Raw genomic sequence first — 22,955 nt, 5'->3', positions numbered from 1 at the left:
GCAGGGATCATTGGGAAACTCCAAGAATAAAAAAGCTGGTGGGCACTATTTCCCTCCCCTGCCCCCCAGCTTAGATACATGGACACCTGCAGGAACCAGTGCAGCATCAACACTCTCCACTGGCTTGCCAACAGTGTGCTCTGTGACCATGTCCTCCTGCAGACTTACCTTCAACTCAGCCTCAGCAGCTCTCCAAATCAGTGCCAAGCAACCTCCCACAGTGGACCTCAGCAAACCTTACTGACCCCACCCCCTGAACACTTCTGCCAACCTACCCTCTCCAGCCTGGACTTGGCAGTTTTCCCTGGTAGCTGCAAGTCCCCTTCCACAGCAGACCAGCCTGGATCTTCCTGGCATCCACCCCTGGCTTCTCCTCAGAATTTGCCCCCTCCAAACTGGCTTCATAAGAGTACACCCAAAGCAGTGACACAAGAGTACACCCAAAGCAGTGAGTACACCCAAAGCAGTGACTCATTGTGTAAGCAGCCCTGCTGGGCCAGTACCTCTCCAAGTGACTCTTGACCCGTGGCTCCCACTTGGTCTGGGAGCAGAAAACTGCAGACCCCACCCACCAATGAAAGATTCCCAGGGGACACACAGGAAGAGTGCCTGCAGTTTGGTTCAACTGCAGCTTGGTGAATGCCTGGTCTGACCTAACTGAAGCCCAGGGTGGTCCCAGACTGGCCCATAACAACATAGGGACCTAAACCTGTTCACAACAGGCAAGGAGAGCCATTGCAGATGACTGGACTGCAAATGTGGCTCAGTCACAACAGTAGGCACATGTAACACACATGGAAGACACCTCTGAAATGCCAGATTGTGGTGAACAGGAAACACTGCACTATAGGGCATCAGATGACCCTTTCTTTATAAAGCCACTACTTGCAAGAGTAGAAGACATAGCGAACTTTCCTAACATATAGAAACATACATAGAGAGTTGTATAAAATGAGGAGACAGAGGAATATGCCCCAAACAAAAGGACAAAATCACAAGAGAGCTAAGTAAAACATAGATAAGTAACATGCCTGATAGAGAATGTAAAGTGATGGTCATACAGATATTCACTGGACTTGAGAAAAGAGTGGAGAATCTCAGCAAGACTCTCACCAAAAAGATACAAAACATAAAAATGAACCAATCAGAGATGAAGCACTCAATAACTGAAATTAAAAATACACTAGAGGGCCATATACCCTATGGAGTATTATGCTTCTATCAGAAAGGATGAATACCCAACTTTTGTATCAACATGGACAGGACTGGAAGAGATGATGCTGAGTGAAATAAGTCAAGCAGAGAGAGTCAATTATCATATGGTTTAACTTATTTGTGGAGCATAAGTAATAACATGGAGGACACGGGGAGATGAGAGGAGAAAGGAGTTGAGGGAAATTGGAGGGGGAGGTGAACCATGAGAGACTGTGGACTCTGATAAACAATCTGAGGGTTCTGAAGGGGCAGGGGTGGGGTGGGAAGGTGGGTGAGCCTGGTGGTGAGTATTATAGAGGGCACATATTGCATGGAGCACTGGGTGTGGTGCATAAATAATGAATTCTGGTACACTGAAAAGAAATTTAAAATAATGATAATAATAATAATAATAATAATAATAATACACTAGAGGGAATGAGTAATAGAGGAAGCAGAGGAATATATCAATGACTGGAGGGACAGAGTAATGGGAAACAATCACACTGCACAGGAGAAAAAAAGATTAATAAAGAATGAGAATAGATTAAGGGAACTCCACAACACCATCAAGTATAACAATATTCACATTATAGGGATCTGTGAAGGAGAAGAGAGAGAAAATAAGGCAGAAAATTTGTGCGAAGAAATAATAGCTGAAAACTTCCTCAATCTGGGTAAGGAAACAGAAATCCAGATCCAGGAGGCACAGAGAGCTCTCAACAAAATCAAGTGAAAAAGGTCCTCACAAAGGCACATAGTAATTAAAATAAGAAAAAGTAGTTTTAGATAATTTTAAAAGCAGTAAGAGAAAACAGTTATATACAAGGGAAACCACGAAGGCTATCAGCAGATTATTCAGCAGAAACTTTGCAGGCCAGAAGAGAGTGGCATGACATATTCAACATGCTGAAAGAAAAGAAAAAAGAAACACACACACACAACAACCCAGCCACAAAGAATATCTCTATGCAGCAAAGCTCTCATTCAGAATACAGGGAGAGATAAACAATTTCCTAGACAAATTAAAGTTAAAGGAGTTCATTACCACTAAACCAGCCTTTAAAAAAATATTAAAGGGGGTTCTTTGAGGGGAAAAAGAAAGAACATAAGCAGGAGTAAAAATGGCAAGGAGCACAAAAGTAGTATGATTAAGTATGTCTATAAAAATAAGGGGGTTTGCAAAATGAAAGAATATGAAGTATGATGCTATATACCTAAAATGTAGAGGGGAGAAGAATAAAAATTTAGTGCATTTGGAATAGATTTGACCACTTGAGTGGTCATCAGAGTAATACAGACTGTTATATTCATAAACCTAATGGTAGCCATAAATTTAAAAACCAATAATTGATATGCACAAAATAAAGAAAAGGAATCCAAGTATATCACTAAAAAGGTTGGCAAACCATGAAAGAAGATAGCAAGAGAAAAAAAAAAAAGAACTACAAAAATGACCATAAAAAAGGGGCGCCTGGGTGGCTCAGTGGATTAAGCCGCTGCTTTCAGCTCAGGTCATGATCTCAGGGTCCTGGGATCGAGCCCCGCATCAGGCTCTCTGCTCGGCAGGGAGCCTGCTTCCTCCTCTCTCTCTGCCTGCCTCTCTTCCTACTTGTGATCTCTCTCTGTCAAATAAATAAATAAAATCTTTAAAAAAAAATGACCATAAAACAGGTAACAGAATGACAATAAATACATACATATCAATAATTACTATGAATGTAAATGGACTAAATATTCCAACCAAAAGACACAGGGTGATGAAATGGATAAAAAAGCAAGATTCTTGGGGCACCTGGGTGGTTCAGTGGTTAAAGCCTCTGCCTTTGGCTCAGGTCATGATTCCAGGGTCCTGGGATCAAGCCCCACATCAGGCTATCTTTTCAGCAGGGAGCCTGCTTCCCCCCCACCCCTGCCTGCCTCTCTGCCCACTTGTGATCCCTGTCTGTCAAATAAATAAATTAAAAAATCTTTAAAAAAGAAAAAAAAGGAGGTGAAAGTGGCTTTCCTTAAAAAAAAAAAAAAAAAAAAAAGATGGGGTGCCTGGGTGGCTCAGGGGTTAAAGCCTCTGCCTTCGGCTCAGGTCGTGATCCCAGGGTCCTAGGATTGAGCTCCACATCGGGCTCTCTGCTCAGCAGGGAGCCTGCTTCCTCCTCTCTCTCTGCCTGCCTCTCTGCCTACTTGTGATCTCTCTCTGTGTCAAATAAATAAATAAAATCTTAAAAAAAAAAGACTCCTCTATATGCCACCTACAAAATACTCATATCAGACCTAAAAACACATGCAGATTGAAAATGAAGGGATGAAAAGCATTTATCATGCAAATGGAAGTGAAACGAAAGTCAGGGTAACAATATTATATTGGACAAAATAGATTTAAAATAGACTATATAACAAGAGACAAAGAAGGACATGACATAATGATAAAAGAAAGAATCCAACAAGAGGATATAATAATTGTAATAATTTATGCACCCAGCATGGGAGTACCTAATTACATAAAGCAACTATTAAAGGAAGAAATTGGCATTAATACAACAATATTAGGGGACTTTAATACCCACTTACAGCAATGGATAGATCATTAGATACTTAGCAAGGAAACAGTAACTTTGAATGATACATTAAACAAGATGGCTTTCATAAGTATATTCAGAATATTCTATCCTAAAACAGTGGAATGCACATTCTTTTCCAGAGCACATGGAACATTCTCTAGAGTAGGTCATATGTTAGGCCACAAAACAAGTCTCAACAAATTAAAAAATATTGAAGTCATACCCTGCATCTTTTCCAGCCATAGCACTATGAAACTGGACATCAATAACAAGAAAAAATCTGGAAAGAGAAGAGAAGAAATAACAACCGATACTTAAGAAATACAAAGGAATATAAGAGACAATTATGAAAAATTATATGCCAACAAATTGGACAACCTAGAAAAAATTCCTAGAAACATGTAACCTCCCAAACTGAATCGGGAAGAAATAGACAATTTGAACAGATTGATTACCAACAATGAAATTGAATAAAAAATTTTTAAAAACTCCCAATGAACAAAAGTCCAGGAACAGATAGCTTCACCACTGAACTCTAGTGAACACTTATGTTTTCTTCTCAAACTATTCAAAAAATAAAAAAGGAAGGAAAACTTTCAAATTCATTCTAAGAGGCTAGCATTACCCTGATACCAAAACCATATAAAGACACTACAACAAGAGAGAATTACTGGCCAATATCTCTGATGAACACAGATGCAAAATCTTTTTTTTTTTTTTAAATTTTATTTATTTGACAGAGAGAGATCACAAGAAGGCATAGAGGGAGAGAGAGCGAGAGAGAGAGGGAGGAGGAAGCAGGCTCCCTGCCCAGCAAAGAGCCTGATGCGGGACTCGATCCCAGGACCCTGAGATTGTGGCCTGAGCTGAAGGCAGAGGCTTAACCCACTGAGCCACCCAGGCACAGATGCAAAATCTTTAACAAAATATTAGCTAACCAAACCCAACATTACATTTAAAAAAATCATTCATCCAGATCAAGTGGGATTTATTCCTGGGATGTAAGGGTGGTTCTATATTCATAAATCAACCAACCTGATACATCACATCAACAAGAGAAAGGATCAAAACCAAGCTATCATCTCAGTAAATGCAGGAAAAAAGCATTTGACAAATTACAAGAGCCATTCATGATAAAAACCCTTAACAAAGTAGGTTTAGAGGGAATGTGCCTCAACATAATAAACTCAAAATGGATTAAAGACCCAAATGGAGACAAGTATCCATCAAAATCGTAGCGGGGAACATAGGCAGTGATATCTCTGACCTCAGCCATAGCAAATTTTTCTAGATATGTCTCCTGAGGCAAGGGAAAGAAGAACAAAAATAAACTATTGGGACTACATCAGAATAAAAAGCTTCTGCACAGCAAAGGAAACAATCAACAAAACAAAGACAGTCTCTGAATGGAAATGATATATTTAAAAAAGGGTTTAGTATCCAAACTATATAAAGAATTTATACAACTCAATACCAAAGATAATCCCAACAATTGAATTAAAAAATGGGAAGAAGGCATAAACAGATATTTCTACATAGAAGACATAACAGATGGCCAGCAGACACATGGAAAGATCTTTAATATCACTAATCATCAGAGAAATGAAAATCAAAACCACATGGGATCGAGCCCATGTCCTCCTCTCTCTCTGCCTGCCTCTCTGCCTACTTGTGATCTCTCTCCCTCTGTCAAATAAATAAATAAAATCTTTTTAAAAAAATTAAAGATAGAATTACCATGTGATCCAGTAATTTCACTAAAGAAAACAAAACTAAAGAAAACAAAAGTACTAATTTGAAAAGATATATGCACCACTATATTTATTGCAGCACTATTTACAACAGCCAAAATGTGGAAGCAGCCCAGGTGTCCATTGATAGATGGATGGATAAAGAAGCTGTGAGATATATATATATACACTGGACTACCACTCAGCTGTAAAAATGAAGTGAAATCTTGCCATTGGTGATAACATGGATGGGCCTAGAAAGTAGAATGCTAAGTGAAATAAGTCAGAGACTTATTTTTTTAAGTTTTATTATTTTTAATATTTATTATTAAATAATAAGTCTCTGACTTATTTCACTTAGCATTATAATATGATTTCACTCGTATGTGGAATTTAAGAAAACAAATCATCTAAGGAAAAAAAGACACAAAAAACCAGACTCTTAAATAGAGAGAGCAAACTTGTGATGGTCAGAGGGGAGGTTTGTGGGAGAATGCATAAAACAGGTGATGGGGTTTAAGGAGTGCCCTTGTCATGATAAGCACTGAGTGATATATAGAATTATTGCACTGTATTGTAGAGATGAAACTAATATAACAGCAAACATTACTTATAGTAGAATTAACAAATTTTAAAGAAGAGTAGAAATCATAGAAAATATGTTGTCAGAGTATAACAGAATTAAACTAGAAGTCAGTACAGAAACGTAATTGAACAATCCCCAAGTATTTGAAAATTGACATGCTTTTAAATAACACATGGGTCAGGGAAGATGTCTCAAAAGAAATGTAAATATTTTTAAAAATCTGAACTAAATGGAAATACAATAGCAAATAGAAACCAAGAATATACAAAAAGAATTATATACTATGGCCAACTGGGATTCATTCTAGGTATGTAAGGCTGGTTCAACTTTCCAAAAATCAATCAGTAGAGTTAACTACAACAGAGCAAAGAATAAAAATCATATGTGCACAGTAAAGGAATTCAAAATGGAAAAAACAAAATAAAACAACGAAGTGAAAGGCATCCTACAGAGTGGGGGAAAATATCTGCAAATCATGTATCTCTTAAGGGGGTAATATCCAAAATATAGAAAAACTCACACGACCTCAATAGCAAAAAACCCCTAGCAATCCAATTTAAAAATGGGCAGAAGATAGGAATAGACATTTTCCCAAAGAAGACGTTCAGAGAGCCATGAAAAGATGCCTCACCTTACACCTGTTAGAATGGTTAAAATAAAAAATATAAGATTAACAAGTGTTGGTGAGGATGTGGAGAAAGAGGAGCCCCATGCACTGTTGTAGAATATAAACGTCCATTGCTGCAGCCACTGTGGAGAACAGTATGGAGTTTCCTCCTAAAAATGAAAACTAGAAATACTGTATGATGCAATAATTCCACTACTTGGTATTTATCCAAAGAACATGGAAACAGTAATCCAAAAAATCCATGCACCCCTATGTTTATTGCAGCATTATTTCCAATAGCCAACATATAGAAGCAACCTGTCTGTTGGAGGATGAAGGGATAAAGAAGTTATGGCATCAATACACAAGGGAATATTATTTGACCATAAAAAAGAAGGAAAGGTCTCCATTTGCAGCAACATGGATGAACTTGAGGGCATTACGCTAAATGAAATATGCCTGACAGAGAAAGACAAATACTGTATGATGTGCTTGTATGTGGACTCTAAAAGAAGCTGAACTCGCAGAAGCAGAGTAGACTGGGGATTGCGGGGTGTGGGGGGTGAGCAGAATGGGGACATGGTGGTCAAAGGCACAAACTTCCAGTTATAAGATGAATAAATTCTGGGAATTTAATATATACCATGATGAGTATAGTTAATGATGCAGTATTAAATATTTGGAAGTTGATAAGAGAGTAAATCTTAAATCTAAATAACCCTGCCACAGAAGAGAAAAAAAAAAAAAAGAAAAAGAAAACAAGTAATTATGTGAGGTGATAAAGGTTAAAAAATGCTACTGCGGTAATCATTTCACAGTACTTAAGTGTATCAGATCAGCAGTGTACAACATAAGTTGATAAAGTTATACAATATTATATATCATTTGCATCTCAATAAAGCTGAACAAAGGGCGCCTGGGTGGCTCAGTGGGTTAAACCTCTGCCTTCGGCTCAGGTCATGATCTTAGGGTCCTGGGATTGAGCCCCACGTCGGGTTCTCTGCTCAGTGGGGAGCCAGCTTCCCCGCTCTCTCTGCTGCCTCTCTGCCTACTTGTGATCTTTCTCTGTGTGTCAAATAAAGAAATACAATCTTAAAAAATTTTTTTAAAAAGCTGAACAAAAAAAGAAACCAACACTCATTACAAACAAAACAAAACATAAACCAACCCAAAATTCATCAATGGCAGAATGGATAAAAAATGTATAGTAGGTTGAGATGATGAAATATCATACAGGAACAAAAATGAATAAACTATAGGGACATTACAACACAAATAAGTCCTATATAAAGTAGACCACCCAAAAGGAATATGCACAATGTATATAAAACATGATTCCATTTATATGAAGTAGAAAAATAAACCCAAACCTAAAACCCACTAAACCTCATTGTTTAGGAATCATGAGGAAAACTAAAAATAAAAGCAGAGAAATTATTACCATAAAATTCAGAATAATGGTTACCTTTAGAGGGATACAGGAATTATACTCATCAAGTACTAAGGTGGAGGGAGAAATCATGTCCACGAAGGTGGCACATAAGCGGACCTTCTGTACTACTGTTAGTGTTTTACTTCTTGATAGTGTTTATATGACTAATTATAATTATTCATTAAGGTGTATACTAAATTTTTTTTTCTTTATGATATAATTTACAGTTAAATGGTAAAGAAAAAAACCCTCAAAATAAAACCCTGAACTTTCGAATATTTTTTAAACCAAATTGTACAAGTAAGTTATTCTGTACCCTACCCCGAGCTGTACGCCACGGTTGGTCCTCTTTTCTCTGGTGTTGGGCACAGGGTAAGACTCATAGAGGAAGTTAATGAGAGACAGGGATGGGTTGAGGTCCAAAGAGAGAATAAAATACAGGAATGAGTTAAAGATGAGGGAATATTTAGAGTTCAAGGTCAGAGGTGGTTCAGGAAGAGAATGAAGAGAAAAGGGCGGAACGATGATTCGAGTGCCCTTCAGTCATATTACATATTGGCTGATAAAAACACGAACAGGCGATTTACATTCATTTTGCCAGAGCTGTTTTGTTGATGATTTACCAAAACCGTAGCATTAAAATAATGCCCTCAAAATACTCGTGTGAAAAAAATCCTGATTTGATCAAGGCAAGCATCCTAGACACAGTGATATCTGAATTGAGACAGAAAACATGAGAAAATGAACATAGGGAATGAGCAGTTACCATAGAGGGAACAGCATCAGCAAAGACTCAGAGCCATGGAACAGCAGGTGTGTGCAGGGAAACAGCAGAGTGCTGTTGCTAGAGGTAGGACATGTGGAGAGCTGAGACCAGAGAAGAGTGGCAGAGACAGAATATTCCAGGGCTTTGTGTGCCGCAAGTGTCTTAAGAGCCAAAAGCCTGCTGTTGGTAACTAAGAGCCATAGAAAGGTTTTATGGGAATGACATGGCCGTGAATAAACATGAAATTTTCCAAAATTTCCACCTACATTTAGCATGCATGGATGAAATAACATTAAAATGCACATATTTTCACTTAAAAGGATTAGAAATTAAGTAGCAGTAATGCTTAAAGTGTTTAATTACAACTGATTACCTGTATGCTCTCTAAAGCCATTTGCCAAATAAAACAATTAATTGATAGATTGTCATTCTGATTTATCAGTCCATCTCTTGTGAATTTCATTACCAAGAGGTATGTAACATGCTATTCAAAAACCAGATCTTGACTCATTAAGACATAGTATCACATGAGATTAAAACAACTCATTTTATATTTCTCTTCAATACACTTTAATTGTAGCAGAAGACAGAACTCAAGTCTTGAAAGAGGTAAATTTGTAACAAATCAGAGAAAGGACTTACAGATTTTCTTTTGAATTATGATGGAATATGTCCTGATAAGCCCATTGTCAATGGAAAATATCGTAAGTCAACAAGGCATTCAATGTGCCTTATCTACCAACATTATAGCTTAGCCTAGCCAATCTTTAATGGGCTCAAAACACCTACATTTAGCCTACAGTTAAGCAAAATCATCTAACACAAGGTCTGTTTTTGATAAAGTGTTAAATATCTCATGGAAACCACTGAATACTGTACTGAAAGTGAAAACAATGGTCGTATGGGTTCAGAACAGTTTAAGTGTACTGATGGTTTACTCCTGTGATGACTGCCGCCACCCAGCGTCGAGTGCTGGTATCACAAACATATTGCTCCCCGCTAGCCTGGGGAAAAGACCCACGCTCAGGGTAGAGTTTCTATAGAATGCAGATCACTGCTATGGTAAAGTTGAAAAACCACAAGTCAAGCCACCATAAATTGAAAACCATCTGTATTTATCCGCTGTGCTGCACCTTTAGGAAACTCACTAGTCTCCAAGTGGTAAAGGATTCACTAGCCAACTGGACAGATTTTTGAAGGATGATTTTAAGATAGATGCACAAGGAACATCTTTAAAGCACTTTGAATGTTAGCATCTTCATGAATAATGCAGTTCGTAGGAATTACGGACAATGCTTGAAAGAATTCAAGAGAAAGATCTGTAATTGTGGAGATTGAGCATTAGGCTCAAAATCTCTACGATAGCGAAGGATACTGGACAATTAAGATGCATGTAGTTAGTTCTGGAATGCTTAACATAGATTATTTGAAGGATAGCACATTTTAAAATTTATGATAATAATAATGTTTCCACCTACTAGTGACGGTTCCTGGGCAGTCCATAGCAACTCTTCAGGGTCTGCATTTTCTGGGTCATAAATCCATACAACAATAACCTACAAAATAAAAAGCGTTTGTGTTTCCTTACATTTTGGACAGATTTCATTTTTAGTTGTGGCAAAACACAACCATAAAAATGTTTTTATTTTTTTAAAAATTGTGATTATCCTATTAAAAATATCAAAAGTAATCTGTGTGTGTGTGTGTGGGTGTTTAACAAGTGCAACAAACCAAAGACCTATGAAGGAAGAGTTAAGATCTGTCTATACTCCTGAGGTAACCAATGTTAAAACTCTGTATGAATGTGTATAAATCTTTCTCTACAATCATAATTAGACACAGCAACTCCCCACCCCTGCACTTTTTACAAAAATGAAATCACAGGATGCATGTTATTTCTAACTTGCTTTTGTTACTTATATGACATGGTCATTTCAATAGATGTAGATCTGATTTTTTTCTTTCTTTCTTCTTAATTTTTTTCTTGAATAGACAATTTATTCACATAGTTAAAAACAAATTAAAACTAAAGTTGAAATTTTCTCTCCCATCACTCAATCCCTACAAGCCCACTGCACCCAACAAGGATCTACTAAGTTTTCTTATTTATATTTCTGTAAAATTTTTGTGCATGACTAATTACGATGTTATTTTTTATATAAATGTATTTTATATTTTATATTTTATATTTTATATAAGTATGCGGGGCACCTGGGTGGCTCAGTGGGTTAAGCCTCTGCCTTCGGCTCAGGTCATGAACTCAGGGTCCTGGGATCGAGCCCCACATCGGACTCTCTGCTTAGCAGGGAGCCTGCTTCCCCCTCTATCTCTGCCTGCTGCTCTGCCTACTTGTGATCTCTCTCTCTCTGTCAAATAAACAAATAAAATCTTTTTTAAAAATGTAAGTATGCTAAACACATGTTTTCAAACATTATATTCTTCACTTAAATTTTTACCTTAGAGATCTTTACATATTCTCATTAACTTTTCCACTGCTTATTATTCCAAATTATGGAGGAATCATAATGAAATAGTAACCTACTAATAAACATTCATCCTCAGTCCTTTGCCATTATAATCAATGCCATAATGAGCAACTTTGTATATGTATTACTTTGTACCTGGGACCTTAAAGTGTAACTGTTGAGGCATATGCAACTGTAATTTTCATAGATACTGCTAAATTGTTCTTGAAGCAACTCCTCTAACACATGTCACATCAGCAATGTATGAGATTTCTTCCTTCCTCACAGCCTTCTCCGCATCGTGTGTTGTCACATTTATAATTTGCCAGTCTGATGGGTGGAAAATGGTGCTTTGGTACAGTTTTAACCTGCATCTCCTTTATTATAGAAATGTTTGAGCACCTTTCCATGTGTTCAAATTCCACTTGTATTTCCTGTCTTGTGAACTATTTGTTCATTTCCTTTACCTATTTTCCAGTTTTCTATTGGGTTGTTAGTCTTTTATTTATTAATTTGTGGAAGTTCTTTATGTTAAGAACTTGTACATCTGTATGTTTTATATCTGGATCTACATTCTGGCTATGTGGATATACACACACACATACACATATATGAAGATTTCATTCCTTTTATTGCTATAGGACATTCCTATTTATCCTGTTTCACCTGTTTGCCTTAATTCTGTATTGTCCCTATGTAATTCTGCCTTCCCTCCTTCCATGGTTTTTATAGCAGGGTTTTATTTCTCCTTATATTTTCTTCACCTATTAAGACTCTCTCAATCTATGTCACTTGATTTAAACAAGTAGTATGTATCCTTCATATTTTTCTCCACACTATGTGTTTGCAGACATGTACACATATTTACATTTATGTATTTTTTAAAAAGAGGCATTTACATTTATGTATTTTTTTAAAGAGACATTTTAAGAGTTTTAAAAACAAAACTGGATATTATACACACTTCCCACATGCTCTTTTTCTTATGCAAATATATACATCATTGAAATTCTCCAGTGTCAACTCTAATAAGGCCTGAATAATAGTCTCTAGGTGTACAATATAGTAATTCAATAGTTCCATACATCACCCAGTGTCCCTCGTTCAACAAAATTTGAGAGTGGTTCTTGCTACAGATTCTGTGTCTTTCTTGTTAAATTTATTCATAAGTATTTTATAGTCTTTATTGCCAGTATAAATTTGTAAAATTGTACATCTTTTCTTGTCTTATTACTTACACGATTATGTTCAAGACAATGTTAAATAATAATGATGGTACTGAGCACATCTGTCCAGTTCCTGATTTGATTGGGGTTTTCATTGGGAATTCCTATTCAATTTTTAAACTTATTATGTGATCATTTATTTCCTTCTTTATTGTGTTGATGGAATGGATATTGTCTTCCGCTTTCTTGATATTGAATCAATGTTGCATTCTGGAAGATACTGGCCTTTTTCAATGCAGTCTTTTAATATATTGCTGGATTCTATTTGCTAATATTTGTGTAGAATTTTTGCACCTACATACACAAGGATATTGGTCTACGCTTCCTTACCTCCCTCCCTTCCTAACTTTCTCGTTGCCTGCCTTTTGTTTTAAAGTAGTGTTAGATTCAGGAAATGAATTGAGGGAAATTTCTATCTTCTTTATGATCAGGCGAGACTATATTGTTAAGTACAGATGATATTATTTTCCTCTTCATGGATTTTTCTGTTGTCATGAAATAATTTCCCCCTTTATGCCTTTTAAAGTTTTGGGGCTTCACCTATCTTTTATTTGACATTCATATCATCACCCCAGTTTTGATAGTATTTACCTGTTTACATCCTTTTCTTTCCAAATTTTGTGTTACTCTTTGTTTTAACTGTGTAACTTTTATTAAAATCAGATTTCTGGAGTTTTTGTCATTTAATAGGTAAATTTAATCCAAGCACAATTTTGATTAATAATTTAAGTGATTTTAAAAATCTTATCTTTAGGCTCTATATTCTGTGTTTTAATTTTTCTTTATTTCATGTTTCATTACCTTCTATTAAATTATTAGTGTTTTAAAATTTCTTCTTCCAGAGCTCTACTTTTTAGAAATTACACAATTATTTCTATTACTTTAATGGACAATCTTACATTTTTACGTGCATATTTAATGTAGGCTAAAGTTAATCCAGTATCCCTATCCTGAATGCTTATAAGGACCTTAAACAAATTTAAACCCAAATCTCCCTTCATTTTCCACTGTTTTGTTGGCTAGCTTTTTCATTTTATTTTGTTTAAAAAAAATAATTACTGAAAAGTTTTGATTTTCAATGCTTATTTAAATTTATTAGCATATTATATAGTTCATTTGTTCACCACTATTTACTACAACCTGCACTTTAGTTTTTCAGTCTGAATACTCATGTCTTCAATTGTGAAGAATCCTACATATTCCTCTCTTTTAGTACTATGTCCAATTCATTTTATTCCCTTTTTGGAATTCCTATTACATGTATAATAAACTATCTCAGTCTATGTCTTTTAACTCTTTGGATATTTTCCATATCTTCACTTTTATGCACTGCATTCTTCATGATTCCTATTCCAAATTACTAATTCTGCAACTTTCTCAACTATATCTGGTCTTTTATTGAAACTGTCCTTGAATTTTTATTTTTAGTTGCCTGTTTTTTCGTTTCAAGACATTTTAGTGAGAGGTTTTTCAATTTCTGGATGCTGTATAATTAATTGCTTTTTATTTTAATTACTTCTTTTATCTCTTTGAATATTTCAAATATGGATTTAGTAGTCTTTCAGATGGTTCTCATTTCTAGCTTTCAATAGTATAAACTTTCTTGATTTTTATGTGTCTATTCCAGACTGTTTTTGTGGTTTATACCCTTTAAAAAAAAAAAAAGATTTTATTTATTTATTCAACAGAGAGAGATCACAAGTAGGCAGAGAGACAGGCAGAGGGAGAGGAAGGGAAGCAGGCTCCCCACTGAGCAGAGTCTGACGTGGGACCCGATCCCAGGACCCTGAGATTATGACCCCAGCCAAAGGCAGAGGCCCAACCCACTGAGCCACCCAGGTGCCCTGGTTTATACCTTTAACTTTGAGGTTATTTTCAGAGGGACTGTCTTCTATGAGAATCTTATATGCTCTGGGTTATGGAAATGAGTTTTGCAGTCACCTCTGCCTGGACCCTATGTATTTCACTGCTTGCATTTTGTGTTTATTACTTGGCTTTATGTTCTTCAGACTCTTGGGCTACTAAACTTGAACATCCACGTGACACTTCATGTAGCTAACTCCAAATGCATTTATAGCCCTCAGAAGATATATCATTTCTTTGGAACTCCTCTAAGCCTGTGAGTGGAACTTTACTCTTTCACACTTTACAGATATTTTATAAACCCTAGCGAAATGTAGGGAGACTAGTTTCAGCTCCTCCTTCTCTCATAGGTTAGAGGCCTTCATTTTCTATCCCCATACATACAATAAAACAGCATCCCTATCTAGGGCTTATCTTCTAACACTCATAGTTCCAAAGTCAATGTTATAACTCTGGCTTTAGATTCTTTAATTATTTCTGACACAAGTGCACCTATGTTGATGTAAATGTGTAGACTGGCATTCTCCACACATATTTTCTAAAGGCATTTCTTTGAATGAGATGGAGGTTATTCTGTATTATTTGGGTCTGTAATATGTATTCTACTCCTAGAATTTTCTATTTCCTATATTAAAATTATCCAATAATAAACACTCTCTTTTTTTTCCACTGTTCCAGTTACAGCTTTAATAAGAAATTCTTTAACATCAGCTGGATTTGAGATAAGAGTGCACATGGACACATGGACTCATTCAACTATCTTGATCTGCTATTGGAAGGTTTATTTGTTTATTTATTTTTCACACGCTAGGACAAAAGTACTATTTAAATTATGTTAATTTAAAAATTATGTATATAAATGCATGTTGTGGGCCTGTGTCTGCCCAGGGACTTTGTTGATGAGGCACTTGCTGGGGGGCTGGGCAGAGGGCAGCAGACACAACTCCCTGGGGTGGGAATAACAGCAAGAGGCAGGGAAATCAGTATCCTGTGTCATGCTTCCATGGCAGGGCCTGTGGCTGAAACTTTGAAGTGTTGCCAGGTCACTTCTGTGTGCTTCAGCTGAATGGCTCCGAGGCTGTAACTCAAACAATAGTTTTGCCAGCTTCTACTTCCTCACTCTCAGAAACCACATACGGGAGTGCAAGGAAATAAAAAACAGGAAGCCAGAGATAAGGTGCTGTTTTCACTTCTCCCTTGTGAATTACTTCCCAGTTCAGGCTGAGGAAAGAATCAGGAAGCCAAAGCAACGGCCTCGTCTTTAGCTTCTCTTTGGGGAATTCCTTCCTCATTCAGGCTCTTGGTCAAGAGTCCTACTCAACATTTCCCGGGATGCGGGAGTCAGGGGTGATCCAGAAGTTGAAGAGAAATTCGTAGATTACTGGCTTTTATAAAAGGATGTAGCTTAAGAACAGCCAGATGGAAAAGATGCAGAGGGAAAGGCATGGGAAAAGGGTGAGGAGTTTCCATGTCCTCACTTGGTGTTCACTCTCGCCGACTATTCATGTGATCACCAACTAGGAAAGCCCTCTGAACCCTGTCCTCTGGGGTTTTATGGAGGCTTCATTATACCAGGAGGTTTACTTATTATGATAGTCATTATTATTTTACTGTCTTTATAGTAAATTTTCAATCACTATTTTAGAATGGAATGCTTTCAATGTATCTGTTAGGTCCATCAGGCCCAACGTACCGTGCAGAACCATTGTTTCCTTGTTGATTTTCAGTTTACATGATCTGTCCATTGATGGAAGTGGGGTGTTAAAGTCTCCTACTATTAATGTATTATCAATTAGTTCCTTTATGTTTGTTATTAACTGGATGCTTCTGTGTTGGATGTATACATATTTACAATTGTTATATTTTCTTGTTGGTTTGTCTTCTTTATTAAAATGTAGTGTCCTTCTTTGTCTCTTGTTACACTCTTTGGTTAAAGTCTATTTTGTCCAGTATATAAGTATTGGTACTTATATTGAGTCTTTTGTAGGCAGCATGTAGGTGGGTGTTGGTTTTTTATATATTCTGTCATCCCTACATCTTTGCATTGAAGCATTTAGCCCCTTAACATTCAAAATAATTATTGATAGGTATTTATCATCATTTTATTATCTGCTTTGTGATTGTTTCTGAAGATTTTCTCTGATCCTTTCCTTTCCCTTTTTCATAATTTGCTGATTTTTTTAAAGTGGCATGTATAGATTTCTTTCTATTTATTCTTTGTAAATTTATTAGTGGTTTTTGATTTGTGGTTTCCACTAGGTTTGTATATAACCTCTTCTTCATGTAAGAGTCTATGTTAAGTTCATGGTCATTAAAGTTTGAACCCATTCTTTACTCTCCTCCTCCCCACATTTTAGATATATGTTGTTATATTTCACATACTTCAATTTTGTGGATTCCTTGACTTTTTTTTTTTTACCGAAATATTCATTTTTACTGGTTTTGTAATTCCTATCTTTATACTGTCCATTTTGGTCTTTCTTTTCCATTCAAAGTGTCCTCTTTAATATTTCTTGCAGTGCTGGTTTAGTGGTCATGAACTCCTTTAGTTTTTGTTTCTCTGGGAAACTATCTCTTCTCCTTTTCTGAAAAATAACCTTGCTGGATAAGAGTATTCTCAGCTGCAGATTTTTCCCATTGCCACTTCCTTCTGGCTTGGAACGTTTCTGCTGAAAAATTTCCTGCTAGCCTTATGGATTTTCCCTGGTAAGTTACTGTCTTTTTTTGTCTTGCTGCTTTAAAATTTTTTTCTTTATCACTATATTTTGCCAGTTCAATTACAATATGTATTGGTGTGTGTCTGCTTTTGTTGATTTTGATGGGGGTTCTCTGTGTTTCCCGGAACTGGATATCTGTTTCCTTCTGCAGATTAGGGAAGTTTTCAGCTATTATTTCTCCAAATAGATTTTCTGATCCATTTTCTCTGTTCTCCTGGGACTCCTATTATATGAATGTTACTATGTTTTATTGAGTCACTGAGTTCCTTAACTCTATTCTTATTTTGCATAATTCTTTTTTTTTTCTCTTATGTTCACCTTGATTACTTTCCATCATTCTGTCTTCTGGGTTACTAATTCATTCCTCTCCTTCTTCTAACCTCTGTTCATTCCATGAAGCATGTTTCTCATTTTATCATGCCCTCTCTCTCTTCCATTTTGTTCCTTACCTCTGTGTTAAAGTTCTCACTCATGTCTTCTACTCTTCTGAGGTCCAGTGAATATTCTTAAGATCAATGCTTTACATTCTCTACCAAAGCATGTTACTTATATCTGTTTCACTTAGCTCTCTGGCTGTGGCATTGTCCTGTTCTTTCATTTGGGATAAATTTCTCTGTCTTCTCATTTTCTCTATATCTCTGAGCCTGTTTCTCTGTTAGAAACATTAGCTATGTCTCCTATTCTTGATGGTAATGGCCTTATGAAGAAGAGGTCCTGTAGCGCCCTGCCATGTAATGTCCCTTGTTCTCAAGGGCCTGGCACTTCTGGGAGTGTCTCCAATATGTGCTACATGTACTGTGCTGTTTCATTCTGGCTGCTTTATCCTTCAGGCCAGTTATCTGCAGATTCTCTCTTTGCCTGTTGTAGGCAGTATTTGGTCCTTGGACTTAATGTGGCATGTTTTAAGTAGGTGTGCTTTGGTCTGTTTGTGAAATAAGACTTGTTGCCACTGCTGGCAGAACAGAGGCTTGGCAAAACTCCCACAGTGGGAAGTATGGTGTGAGCAGGGGTTTGGGCAGTCTTCTGGGAGATGGCCTGCTGCACTGGGACTGGGCAAGCATGTTTCAGGTGGGTGGTTTCACTGGAGTGCATGTGGGGGTTAGGGTTTTATAGACACAAGTAAGTTAGCAAATGTTGGCACTGCACTGGTTCCTGCAGGTAGCCCTGTGCTTATACTGAGGGTCAGGATAGGGAAATGGTTTCGGCCAGTTCCTTTGTTCCCAGAGGTGTCTCTGCATGAGTGCTGCCTCTCTGGGACTCACACCTTCCCAGTGTGTGCTGCAGGTGCTCCTTCATCTTTGTTTCCATGCTGCGTGTCGGCTAGTTGTTTGTCTGGCTTCTTCCCAAGCCCAGTGCAGTACTCTCTGGGCTGTATCCCAGTCAAGTTCACTGGCCTTTAAAACTCTAGGCTTTAATCCCTGCTGGTTGCAAGAACTCACAATATTCAGCCCTCCTTACTTTTCAAGCCAACTGGTATGGGATTCATTTTTCCCGTGTGCTCCCCTGTGTGCTAGTTTAGCTCTCACCCTTCCCTCCCTTCCACAGTGGCCATGATCTATTTCTCTCCCAAACTGCATCTCTGTACTTCCTAACTTCTTCAGTGTGACTTCTCTACCTATACTTGTAGAGTTTATTCTGCCAGTCTTCAGGTCAACTTCTGGTGTATTTAGGATAATTTGATAGTATTTAGTTGTATTTATGGAAAGAGACAAGCTAGGGTCCTCCTACTCCACTGCCAGCTTCCACCCTTGGACCAGATTTTTTAAAAATTTAAATCCAATTAGCCAACATAGAGTACATCATTAGTTTCATATGCAGAGTTTAATAATTAATCAGTTGTGTATAACACTTAGTGCTCATCACATCACCCTCATCATACCCACATCACATTCTTAATGCCCATCATGCAATTACCCCATCCTCCTCCCCACCTCCCTTCCAACAACCCTCAGTTTGTTTCCTATGGGTAAGAGTCTCCAGATCAGATATTAGAACTTTTCGATCTCAAGACACTTTCATAGCCTTAAAAATTATTGTGAGTATCACAGAGCTTTTGTTTTATGTGGGTTAAATCTATCAGTATTTACCATGTTACCAGGTACAAATTAAAATTGAGAAAATTGGAAAGCACTTATTTTAAAAGCCAAAATAAACCCATAAATGTAACATGATATATATTTTTATGAAAAATAACTATTTTACAAAACAAAAAAATTAGAAAAATGGTTTTGTATTTAATAGAAGACAGCTGAATTATCATCTGTGTTCCCAATTCAAGCTATTGGTATATGTTGTTTTGGTGGAAGCATATGGAGAAAATCTATCCTCACATAGATATGTAGGTGGAAAAGGGCAGACCTCATGGATCTCCTGAAAAGGTCTGTGGAGTTCTAGGGGTCCTCAAACCATATCTGAAGTATCACTGCACTCTAAGCTTCTTTTGTTGAAAATTAGTTTGGAAAATTCTCCTTGTGGGAAACATGAATGCTTAGAAGGAAATAATATAGTAGTGATATATGAAGGATATATAAAATCTTTTAAAAATGTTTTACCTGGGTTAAATTGTGGAAGAAACTTCTGTTGGGGAAAAAGAGGAATCATATTTTAGTAAACAGCACACTAAATATTAGTTTGAATATTCCATTTTCAATATACATGTTTCTAAGTCCTTCAATATCTTCCTTACACTCTATTACAGATAAACAATTAAATATTAAATGTTTAAAAAGCTACATATATCTATAATTAAACATAACTATTAGTTCTCACATGTCAAAGTGCTGAGAGGCTTGAATCTGCATGTTGTCTTAACAATACTACGAGTTCATATAGCCAAAGTTGCATGAGTATAAATCTTTAAGAATGTGACATGATCATTTTGCCTAAGAAAACCTGTAGTGTTGCAAAAACAATAAATTCTGTTATGTTGAAAAGAAATTAAAAAAAAGAAAACCTATAGTGTTTACATGCTATAACTTATGCCAAATACAAATTCATTAATTAGCAATGCAAATCCTTTATTAATCAGCCTTGCAATATAAATTTTCTGAAAGGGACATTGATTTGTATGTTAAGTTGCATGTTTTTTAGAAGGTGATTTTTTTTTAATTTAAAGATATCTATTTTTTTAATCATATAATCTCTAAAAGTCAATGCTTCAGGACTATGTCCTTTTATTGGCTAATTGATACACAGTGCCCAGGACATTATTATATATAAAACAAATGAAGATATTTGGGGAATCAGTAAATATGGATGAGGTGAGTGTCTGAGACCATATAAAGAAAACAATATTTCATATGTTCAATCTGATTTTAGAAAAAAAAAATAAGTAATATAAATCTACAAAGGCAAATGTGCTGAGTTCACAAGGTATTAAGTTGATCAAAAGGCCCCATAGCTCCAGGGCTGGTATGTCTGCCCTGTGTTATGCTACTTTTCAGAGATGCAGGAAGTAAGAACAGAAGTGTATCACTGAGTTACCTATCTGTAAAGGAGTATTTATAGGCAAAAGGATAACTATACTGATATGAGAAAGGCCTTATTTCATATTAAGACTAAATTATTATTGTAAAAGTAAAAGTAACCTTGTAGAGTGATAGTATCAGCTGACGTTAAAGTAATAACCTGATTCCCATGGAAGATAAGCAACTTTCTGTTGGATCTTTTATCATTTGCTTAGCTTTCTTGAGTTGGTGCACACACTTAAGTGTAAAGTGAGAAGGGGCCAAGGAAAGAAACCTGAGTGGTGCTGACATTTAAGGCAAGGAGAGATTATAAAAAGCCAAAGAAAGAAACTGGGAAAGGGTCATTATAGAAATAGGAAAAGCTGATGTCACCAAGATGGTACAGTAGGGAAGCCAGCCTCTGTCCCCCACAAAATCAAGAATTAGACAGCTATCTACAAACAGTTCTGGATGCTTAAGAGTCAACTTAAGAAACTTCAACATAGTGGAACAAAAACCTGAGAACAACTGCAAAAAAAAAGGAAGAAAGAATGCTTCATTTTGTCCCGATCCCCCCATCCACCAACCTGACACTGCTCAGTGCCAAGAGGTAACTCACTGACCAGAGAGTTCCCCTCCCCAGGAAAGGGAGAGGGACCAGCTTCTCCAGTCTTTCTGGGTATTTCCATGAAGGGCCTGCTTTGGTTTCACCCACCCAGGGACCAACAGAGCTGAGATGTATAGAGATGACTAGGAACAAGGAAGAAGGGCAGGGGCTGCCCAGTATCAGCGACCAGGGTTCCCGGTGACTTGCTCTTTACAGAGGACCTGGCAACTTTCCTCATAGAAGAAACCAGTGATCAGTACAGCCACCATGGATCCCTGTGGATTTCACTGGTTTTTAACCCACAGGTTTTTGCATTTGCAGATCCCAGCTGCTTGTGTCCCTTCTCATTCCCTTCCCCTCACCCGTGCCAGAGAATGGGATCCACACAGGCAGCTAGCCCCTGCCTCTGCAGCTGTGCTAGTGCAAGAGGCAGCTTTGAACCCCACCCCTTGTGGGTGCCTGGGATTAGCTTCTCCAAATGTGCACCTATAGGCCCCCCAGCCCGACTTCCATTACTTGTTCTGCTACCGTGAGCATGTCTGTGGTAAGCCCTGCAGCTGTTGGAATGCATCCCAATGGTCAAGGCTCTCAATGCTGTTTGTGAGCCCAGACCTGGCCCTGTCTCCTCTCACTGGCCTCCACTACTGTGCCAGCATCTATGGTGAGACACCACAGCCAAGGAGAGCACACAGATGGTCAGGGCTCCGACAGCTGCTAGTGTGCCTGCATTCACCTGGCCCTTGCCCTGAACACGATGTGCATGTCTGAAACTGACCCCTGCCAGTACACAAAAAACTACAGTAGGCCCCCACATCTGAGTATGTGCACACCACTGGCTTGGGCCACTAGCACTTCCTGCTCTGGCCCCTAGTCCCTGGAGCTGGAGTTGCTACTGAGAACCCTACCAGCCCTTGCAGTGACTATGGAGACTACACCATACTCACCAACTACCACACAGTTGCTGATGCTATGGACCCCACTGGTCTGGGCTAATAAGACATCATGGCTCCCAGAACCCAAAGATGCCGCATGCCCCTGTCATGCCTTACCTCATGAGACCTGTGGTCATAATATGCTCTATCCTGGGGTGAAGGTTTTCCTTGGCAAAATCAGTCTCCCAAAGTTTGGAAGAGGTGACTGCTTTTTCAGATATGTAGAGACTTATGTAAAGCTAAAGGAACATCAAGAATCAGGTTATCCTGACACCACCAAAGGAACACAGTAAAGTTCAGTAATGGATCCCCAAAATGGAAAGAAGTACCCTAAAAAGGAATTAAAAATAACAGGTCTAAAGATGTCCAGAGAGGTATAAGAGAACAAAGATCAACAATTCAATGGAATCAGAAAAACAGTAGAACAACAAAATGAGAAGTTCAAAAATAGAAAACATAAAACAAAACAAAACAAAACCCAGAAATTTTGGAGCTAAGGAACGCACTGACTACACTGAAACATTTACAAGAGAGCCCCAACAGTAGACTGGACCAAACAGAAGAAAGAATCGGTGAACTCAAAGGCAGATTATTTGCAATAACCCAGTTCAGAAAATAAAATAATAATAAAAATGAATGACCAAAGCCTGTAAAACTTATGGGATATCATTAAGAGACAATCTAAGCATCACTGGGGTCTCAGAAAGGAAGAGAAGAAACCTAAAGATAAAATGGCTGACAACTTCCCAAAAGTAGGAAAAGATTTGATATTCAAGTCCATAAGGCTGTCACCCCAAAATTTTAATCAAAAATTTTGGTCTCCACA

General features: G+C 37.4%; 1 protein-coding gene across 1 annotated transcript in view; it reads right to left on the bottom strand.

Annotated features, from left to right (window-relative positions):
- Positions 1–9,790: 9,790 nt before the first annotated feature.
- The window catches only part of LOC309858123 (cation channel sperm-associated auxiliary subunit epsilon-like), a gene marked incomplete at its 3' end in the record, with an annotated part of 44,895 nt that continues 31,730 nt past the window's right edge, over positions 9,791–22,955 (bottom strand). The window contains exons 6-8 of the mRNA XM_082750808.1: positions 19,697–19,721; positions 10,352–10,429; positions 9,791–9,877 (exon numbers count right to left, since the gene is read on the bottom strand). Of these exons, the coding sequence (XP_082606934.1) occupies positions 9,791–9,877; positions 10,352–10,429; positions 19,697–19,721 (190 nt within the window). The remainder of the gene's footprint in view (positions 9,878–10,351; positions 10,430–19,696; positions 19,722–22,955) is intronic.

The sequence above is a fragment of the Mustela nivalis genome (genome assembly GCF_964662115.1).
Source record: "Mustela nivalis genome assembly, contig: HAP1_SCAFFOLD_1887, whole genome shotgun sequence".
Taxonomy (NCBI): domain Eukaryota; kingdom Metazoa; phylum Chordata; class Mammalia; order Carnivora; family Mustelidae; genus Mustela; species Mustela nivalis.
Note: the sequence above shows the minus strand (reverse complement) of the source record. Positions and strands in the feature narration are given on the sequence as shown.